Source organism: Mustela nivalis, assembly GCF_964662115.1.
Source record: "Mustela nivalis genome assembly, chromosome: 2".
Lineage (NCBI taxonomy): Eukaryota > Metazoa > Chordata > Mammalia > Carnivora > Mustelidae > Mustela > Mustela nivalis.
Window position 1 is genome coordinate 37,081,852 of NC_139021.1, and position 8,942 is coordinate 37,090,793.

At 39.1% G+C, this 8,942-nt stretch overlaps 1 protein-coding gene across 1 annotated transcript in view; it reads right to left on the bottom strand.

Annotated features, from left to right (window-relative positions):
- Positions 1-8,725, bottom strand: part of VPS13B (vacuolar protein sorting 13 homolog B) — a 714,200-nt gene extending 705,475 nt beyond the window's left edge. The window contains exons 1-2 of the mRNA XM_082719962.1: positions 6,437-8,725; positions 5,824-6,002 (exon numbers count right to left, since the gene is read on the bottom strand). Of these exons, the coding sequence (XP_082576088.1) occupies positions 5,824-5,970 (147 nt within the window). The 5' untranslated portion in view covers positions 5,971-6,002; positions 6,437-8,725. The remainder of the gene's footprint in view (positions 1-5,823; positions 6,003-6,436) is intronic.
- Positions 8,726-8,942: the final 217 nt, after the last annotated feature.

An 8,942-nucleotide genomic window follows, 5' to 3' on the forward strand; every position in this document is an offset into this window, starting at 1 on the left:
ACAATGGACTCTGAAAAACAATCTGAGGGGTTTGAAGTGGTGGGGGGGGGAGGTTGGGGTACCAGGTGATAGAGGGCACGGATTGCATAGAGCACTGGGTGTGGTGAAAAAATAATGAATACTGTTTTTCTGAAAATAAATTAATTAATTAAAAAAAGAAAAAAAATAAGTCAACTTTATTTTTTCCCCCTCTTTTTTTTTTTTTTTTTTAATTTATTTGACAGACAGAGATCACAAGTAGGCAGAAAGGCAGGCAGAGAGATTGGAAGGGAAGCAGGCTCCCTGCTGAGGAGAAAGCCCGATGTGGGGCTCGATCCCAGGACCTGAAATCATGACCCGAGCCGAAGGCAGCAGCTTAACCCACTGAGCCATCCAGGCGCCCCAAAAAATAAGTCAACTTTAAAATGCACCAAAAAACCCAACTTTATGGCTTTACATACAGACAATTTTGAGCAGAGGCAGGAAATTTTTCAGTAAGGGCCAGATAGTATATATTTAAGGTATTGGCCATGTACTTTGTCCCAGCTACTCAACTTTGCCATTTTAGTTTTCAAAAGCTGCCAAATAGCTGTGCTCCAATAAAATTTTACTTATAAAAGCAGGTCCAAGCCATTGTTTGCTGAGCACCAGTTTTGAAGAAATGGAGAAATTCAGTGAAAACATAACTAACCAAAACTAACAAAAGAAGAGATAAAAATCTAAATAGTCCTATATCTGCTAAGAAATTAAATCATGGGGGTGCTTGGGTGGCCCAGTCCATTAAGTATTAACTCTTGGTTTCAGCTAAGGTCATGATCTCAGGGTTGTGAGATGGAGTCCCAAGTTGGGCTCCATGCTCAATGCAGTCCGTTTGTCCATCTCCTCCTCTTCCTCCTCCTCCACCCCAACCCCCTGCAAATAAATAAAATCTTTAAAAATCAGGCATTTAAAACTTTCCGACTAAGAAAACCGTTGACCCACATGACTCCAGGAGATTCAGTTTTCCTAAGATTTAAAAAACTAGTAAAAGAACAAAGTTGGAGATTACACACATCTTGATTTCAAAATTTACTACAAAGTTATGGTATTCAAAACAAAGTGATACTGACCTAGTGATACTGACCAAAGTGATACAGACCTAGAAACCATCAAGGGAACTATATTGAGAGCCCAGAAATAAACCCTCACATCTTTGGCCAAGTGATTTTCAAGAAGGGTGCCATGGTCATTGAAAGGGGGGAAGGACAGTCTTCAACAAATGTTACTGGAAAAGTAGACACCCACTTGAAGTTGGATCCTGTCATAGGTATGTTGCTGATTGCCAGGAGCTGATAAAAGAGAATAGCAAGTTACTGGATCAATAGGTACAAAGGTTCAGTTTGGGAAACTAAAAAATTTCTGGAGATGGATGGTGGTAATGATTGCACAACAACTTAAAGGGTACCAATGCCACATACCTATACAATAAGAAAATGGCAAAAATGGTAAATATTGGTATGTGTATTTTACCAAAATAAAAACTAATACCAATCTTACATAAACTCCTATATTAAAAAAGGAAATACCTATTAATTTAACGAAGCAAAATATCTATGCTAATCCAAGCCAGATAAGGATACTGCAAGAGATCACAGACCAGAATCACTCATAAACATAGCTGCTATAAAATCAAACAAAGATTTAGCAAATCAAAGCTAACACATAAAAAGGTTAATACATAGTAAGTATGGGTTTATACCAGGAATTCAAACTCCATCTAAAAACTCAAATTTACCACATTAACAGAATAAAAGAAAAAATCAGATACTCACTAAATGTAATATTTGATAAAATTCAAACCCATTCATGATTATTAAAAACTTGTAAAAGGAGGAACGAAAGAGCAATTCCTTACCCAGTAAAGAGTATTTACAGCTAACAACATGCTTAATAGTAAAATATTGAGCACTTTCACACCAAAGGTGGGAACAAAAAAAAGTATTTTCAAGATGTCTACTCCACATTGCCATACAGAAATAGAAGGTACAAGCACTGGAAGATGTAAAACCATCACTATTTGCAAATGGCAGGACTGTGTACATAGGCAATCTAAAAGAAAACAATAAATCATACTAGACAAGTTAGGACGCTGAATGGAAGGCCAATGTACTAAAACAACTGTATTTCTGTGTATTGGTAATGTACTTACAAAATGAAATTTAAGAAATAATGCTCCTTATGACAAAAAAAAATCATATTTAATGAAATATGTGCAAGGCCTTTCTTGAAAACTTCAAATCATTGCTGAGAAAAATTAAAGACCTAAAAATACAGAAAGCAATGTTCTGTGCCAGGATTAAAAAACTCAATACTACGTTAACATAATATGTGTTAATGTTAATCTGTCCCAAAATAATCTACTGATTGCATGTAACCTCAACAAAAATGTCACTGCGTTTCCCCTTTAGGGGGAGATTAATCCTAAAATTTACAAATTGAAATTAAAATGTATGGATCTACAATAGTTATAAGGAAAAAAGAATAGAGTTACACAAATTACATTATGAGCTCAAAACTTACTGTAAAAGAAAGTATGGTAATGACACAAGAACAGACAGACTACTGAGCAGATAAAGAGTTCAGAAATAAACACACACACGTGATTGTGGACAACATTGTATGACAACATGATTTGCAATAAGACTTACTGCAATTCAGTAGAAAAAGAATGATTCAACAAATGGTGTGGACTGAGTATCAAAGAGCAAAAAGTGCATTTTGACCTCTACTTCACATTGCAGAAAAATTTTAGATAAATCAAAGAAAATAAAACTTCTAAAAGAAAACAAGGGATGGATAGCAATATGCAAAAGAATGAAACTGGACCACTTTCTTACACCATACACAAAAATAAATTCAAAAGACCTAAATGTGAGACAGGAAACCATCAAGATCCTAGAGGAGAACATGGGAGGCAATCTCGCTGACCTTGGCCATAGCAACTTCTCACTAGACACATGTCCAAAGACAAAGGAAACTATTGAGACTTCATCAAATTAAAAACTTCTCCGTAACAAAGGAAACCATTAACAAAACTAAAAGGCAACCTATGGAATAGGAGAAGATACTTGAAAATGGCATATCTGATAAAGGATTAGTATCCAAAATATGTGAAGAACTTATAAAAGCCAACATCCAAAAAAACAAATAATCTGATTAAAATGGACAGAAGACATGCATAGGCATTTCTCCAAAAAGACATACAGATAGCCAACAGACACATGATAAGATGTTCAACATCACTCACCATCAGGGAAATGCAAATCAAAACTACACTGAGATACACCACCTCATACCTGTCAGAATGGCTACACTCAACAACGTAAGAAACAACAGGTTTTACTGAAGATGTGGAGAAAGGAGAACCTTCTTGCACTGGTGCTGAGAATGTGAACTGGTGTGACCACTCTGGAAAACAGTATAAAGTTTTAATAATCCACTGAGTACCCAATGATCCAGCAATTGCACTACTGGTACTTACCTAAATGATACAAAAATACTAATTTGAAGTGATACACGTACCCCAATGTTTACAGCAGCATTATCAACAACAGCCAAACTACCTAAAGAGCCCAAATGTCCATGATGAATGGATAAAGGAGATAGAAATAGCTATTTATATCCTTATCTGTACATATATAATGGAATATTATTCGGCCATAAAAAAGAATGAACTCTTTTGCCATTTGCAACAACACGGATAGAGCTAGAGTGTATAACGCTAAGTGAAGTAAGTCAGAGAAAGACAAACACCACATGATCCCACCGATATGTGGAACTTAAGAAACAAAACAAATGAGTAAAGGAGAGCAAAAAAGCGAGGAAGGCAACCCAATTAACAGAGAATAAGCCAATGCTTACCAGAGGAGGGGTGGGAGGGTTAAATAGGTGATGGGTATTAAAAAATGCACCTGTCATGAAGAGCATGGGGTGATTAAAATAAAAACAAAACCAAAAAAAAAGAATATCTTCATGTCCCTGGAATAAGCAAAAATTTCATAAAACAAAGGAAAAGACTGACTACTTGGACCTCAATGAAATTACAAACTTCTATTCAGCCAAAGATAATTTTTAAGTGTAAAAAGCCAAGCCACAGACTGGGAGAAGATATTGCAAAATATATCTGGTGAAGGATTCATTTCCAAAATATGTAAAGAACCCCTCCACATCAATTTTAAAAACCCAATTTAAAAAAAAAAAAAAGGCAAACGAATTATAGATTTTACAAAAGAGGACATTCAAATAGCCAATAAGCAGCACGTGAAAATTAGCCATTAAGGAAATGCAAATTAAACTGAGATACCACTATACACCCACAAGAAAGGCTAAAATTAAAATAACAAACATGCCAAGTAATACCAAAAAATTTGAAGTAACTAGATCTCTCATCCACTGCTGGTAAGGTTCACCATTGGTAAGAATGGAAATTGATACAATCACTTTGGAAAACTATTTGGCAGTATCCATCAAAGCTAAACATGTACACACCTCAGTAAACACCTAAGAGAAATTAATACCTATGTCCACCAATATACACATAGAAGAATGTTCACAAGAACGTTCTTCGTAACAGCCAAAAGTAGAAGCCACACAAATGTACATCAATGGGAAAATTGTGAAACTTTAGCCAACAAAATACAAGGCAATACAAAGAACTACAGCTCTTTAACAAGGGTTAATTTTAGCCATAAAGGTTAATAAGATTAACAAGGGCTAATCTTAGCACTAAAGTTAAACAGCCAGACACAAGTGATTCCAATTTATTAAGGTTCAAGAAGAACAAGTATAATTTCTTCACGTTGACAAAAGTCAGAATAGTCACCTGTTTTAGAGGGTGGGGACAGTGACTTGCAAAGGGGAGCCATTTAAGGTGCAGGAAATACTCTATTTCATCTCCACAGTGGCTAGACACGTGCATACATACATTAAAAACTGACCCATACACTTAGGACTTGTGGTCATATCTAAAATATGAAAATATTAAGATAATTAACCTTGGAGAGAAGACAGAAAAGGAACCAAGAGTATTATTTCTTAGTGATACTCTAGATTATTCAATAATAAAGGGAGCAGTGAGAAAAAAAATGAACTTTCACTATTAGATTAAGACTTCCCTTATCTCCTAAAAAGCAGCTGGTCTGGCTCTTCTGAGTTTCCACAGATAACTTTTGTATCTTCAGGCCTAAAAGAGTTGCCTGACATATGTTAGTAATAAATGTACTCAGTGGATTAATAAACGTACGAACTTTAACGTGACAGTTCATTTACATCGGATCATACTCAAGTTAAAAGAAAAAAAAACCTAAAAAGTGAATAAGTAGTAAGTTTTCAATTGTACTGGCATCCTCAGTTTCTGCTGGATTCTGAGAATGTCATGTCCTCTTTCCTACTAAGAGAAGTCTCTTGCTATCTTTCAGACAGACCCTTCCATTCCCCAAAAAGAAGAATGGAAATATAATATTTAACAGCTTCATAGAGAAATCTTAGCAATGTATATTAGCATATCCGGTAATGCTTCCGAATTAAGCAGACCCAACAATTCTGACAAGAACAATGAAACTGTTTTCTTCTGTATTGAGGCACGTTTCGGTAATCCAATTCTAACAAACCATCACTAGTAACAAACCGCGGGAAAGAAAAAAAAAAAAAAACTTCCGTAAAGGCAGGTCTGTAGTTTCAGAGTAGTCTAAAATGCTTTAACAAAAAATTTAAGTTTTTAAAGCATAAAGCCGAAGTGCAGGAGACAAGGGATTATTACTAAACTAGGGGAAACGGTTTCCAGTTCGTGACAGCTACACAGCTTACCTGTTCCAGCACATCCAACTTTAACTCGAGCTTGCTGAGAACCACGTCTCCACCCCATAGTGAAAGCTGTAGATCTGACGGCTTTAAATTCTTGATGTAGCGATTCACATAGCTCATTAAAATTGGAGTCACATATGACTCCAGCATCTTTTAAGGTGCAGAGGAGTCAAAGCCAGAAGCTGAAGGGGGTAAAGGCAAACATGAGAAGTAAGTGAGTCGGCAGAGCAGCGAAGGAAAAAGCATTTCTCAGGAGGGACTGAAGAGGCCGAAAAGCAACAGTCCCCACCAAAGCAGCCGCTCGCCTCCTCCCGGAAGCCGAAAACACGAGTGGATTCCCTGCTCCAGCTGAAACTTCCTCGCTAGTAAAAACTCCCCTCAACTCGCCGGGCGAAAAGTGAGAGGAATAAACTAACGAACTGAAGAGAGCAGATCCCCAAGAATGGGAGAAAGAAGGGAGCGAGATCCCCTTTGGCCGCCGCAACCCTTCACCAGCCCAGCCTCCCCACGAGGCCCTCGCCTGCCGGAACCCAGCCGGATCTACCACGGTAGAACGTGGGCTAGAACCAGGCCAGCTCCCGCCTCTGGCGGTCCTGCCCCCTCCGCTGACACTCACGCCAAAGAGTAGGGTGGCTTCCTCTCCGCCTCCCGGTACCCGGCACCCGCCCCCCGCGGCGGCGCAGCTAGGGTACGGCACGACTTCCGGGTGTTACCCACTTCGGTGCTCCAAACAAACTGTCCCTCCACCGCCACCCCTCGGCTCCCGAGCGGGGCGGGAGTTCCCAGGCTGGGGCAGCCAGCCCCGCGTCTTCTAGGAGACCTCTTGTGCCGGGCTAGCCTGCGTCCCCGCTCCGACCCCGCCGGCGTTTTAGGACAAAGCTCTAGGAAATGCGCGGGGGAGGTGGGCGGACCGGTAAAGCGGGGACACCGGCGATCCGGAAGTGGCGCTCGGCCCAGGGAGAGAGCTGCTGTTGGTAGTGGAGGTAGTATCCGGCTGGGGAAGCGCCGAGGGCCCGAGGGCAGGAGGAGAAAGAAAGTGGGTACTGGTGTTTAAAGCCCTGGAAAACAAGCGGCTGTTGTTTTTCTTGGGAAATGGAAGGCCTGGGGAAAGCAGCGTGGGTTCAGTGGGCAAGGCAGCAGCCTTAAAGCCGCAGGTGGGAGCAGGGGAGGTCGGAGGCGGGGGCAGATTTAAATTTAGATCCGAGGTTCATTTGCTGCGGAAAGGTCCGAGTAGTGGAGAAAATGAAGGAATTAGGGCGCGTAATTTAGGGGAACGCATTTTGACCAAACGTGCAGACTAGCTTTCGCGTTCTTTGGCAAAGGAGTGGTTAAGTATGCCTAAATGTGCTGATGCAGGGTCGGTGAAGGAATGGCCAACGAGCAGATTTTGAAGAACCATAAGATTGCAGGGTTATGTGGGACTTCAGAAACGCAGTGGGAATATCAGAAGGAAGGATAGAAAGAAAACTCCTAAAGATAAAGTGAAAAGAGATAGCTAATAAGGAATTAAAGAGTTTTAAGAGGCAGTGTTAGTTTTATTAGGCTGAAATGAATGTATAAAATATTACCGTTCCTTCCAATTCTTTTCAAACAACACAATCGAGAAACTCTACCCCTAACTCGGAAAAATAACATAGTGGGCTTAAAAGAGTAGCATAGGACATGCTCCCTGATTTTTAAATAGTAACGTCTGCAGAAAACAACTACCACCGCGTTTTGAAAATGGACTTTCCTTACAAAGTGATTAAAATGCCCACCCCACAAAAAAAAACATTAACAAACGGGGCGTCGGGCTGGCTCAGTCCATACACCATGACACTGTTGATCTCTGGATTGTGAGTTTGAGCCCCACATTGAGTGTGAGAATTATTTAAAAAGTAATCACCAATATTGTTGCATTTAATAAATACTCTTAAATTTTTTAAGCTCTTCACTGGAATTCAAGTTATGATTTCTTGGAAGAGCGTTAGAAAATGCAATAGAAAAGAGGCTTAAGTGAGGATCCCAAGGTATTTAGATGTATTATGCTAATGAAAATAAGTTTCAAAAGAAAAAAGTAGCTAATGGCTAATTCAGAGCAACTGTCCCCTCACAAAAAGCCTTGATGAATAACCCAAGTAATCTAGGTCTTATTTAAAACCCATTGAATTAGCCAAGTGAATTAAGAAATTTCTTAGTTATCTGTTCCACTTGGAATGCAAACAGGTTGAAGCCCTGACTCAGAAATCTTGTTTAAAGAGTCTCTACTGTTCTAGAACTACAATTCTTGTTATTCTAGAGAAAAGGGGCCTAGTCCCACATTGTCACCAACACCTGTTGTGTTGTTGATTTTAGCCATTCTGACAGGTCTCAATTTAATGTGAAAGAGCAGTATACTAATACATATTTAGATTTGCTTTACTATGCCCTATAAACGAAATAATCATGGTATATTTTTTGTTCTATCCCATTTTTCTTATGGAGCCAACAAGATTGGCTGCCTTGGGAAAATTATTTGGTCATTGATTTTTTTGTTTGTTTGGCTTTAAGAATCAAAAGTGGTGGTTTTCAACCTGTATTCTATTGCACTGTGTTTTGTAAAAAGTCAAAATAATTGTTTCTCCGAATTGTTATTTAAAGTCCAGTTAATACAGTGTAATGTTACTTTCAAGTGTAGAATGTAATGATTCATCACTTAGATACAATACCCAGTGCTAATCACAACAGCGGCACTCCTGAATACCCATCACCTATTTAACCCATCTCCCCACCTCCCCTCTACTAACTGTTTGTTCTTTATATTTAAGAATCTGTTATTTGGGCACCTGGGTGGCTCCTTTGGTTAAGCGTATACCTCTGGCTTGGGTCATGATCCCAGGGTACTAGAATTGAGTCCCACATCAGGCTCCCTGCTCCTACTTCCTACTTCTGCTCTATATCTGTCAAATAAATAAAATCTTTAAACAAGAAATCTGTTTTCTTGATTTGCTTCTCTCGTTCCCCCGTGTTCATTTGTTTTGTTTCTTAGATTCCACATATGAGTGAAATCATGGTATTTGTCTTTCTCTGACTGACTTATTTCCCTTAGCATCATACTGTCTGTCTCCATCCACGCCATTGCAAATAGCAAGATTTCGTTCTTT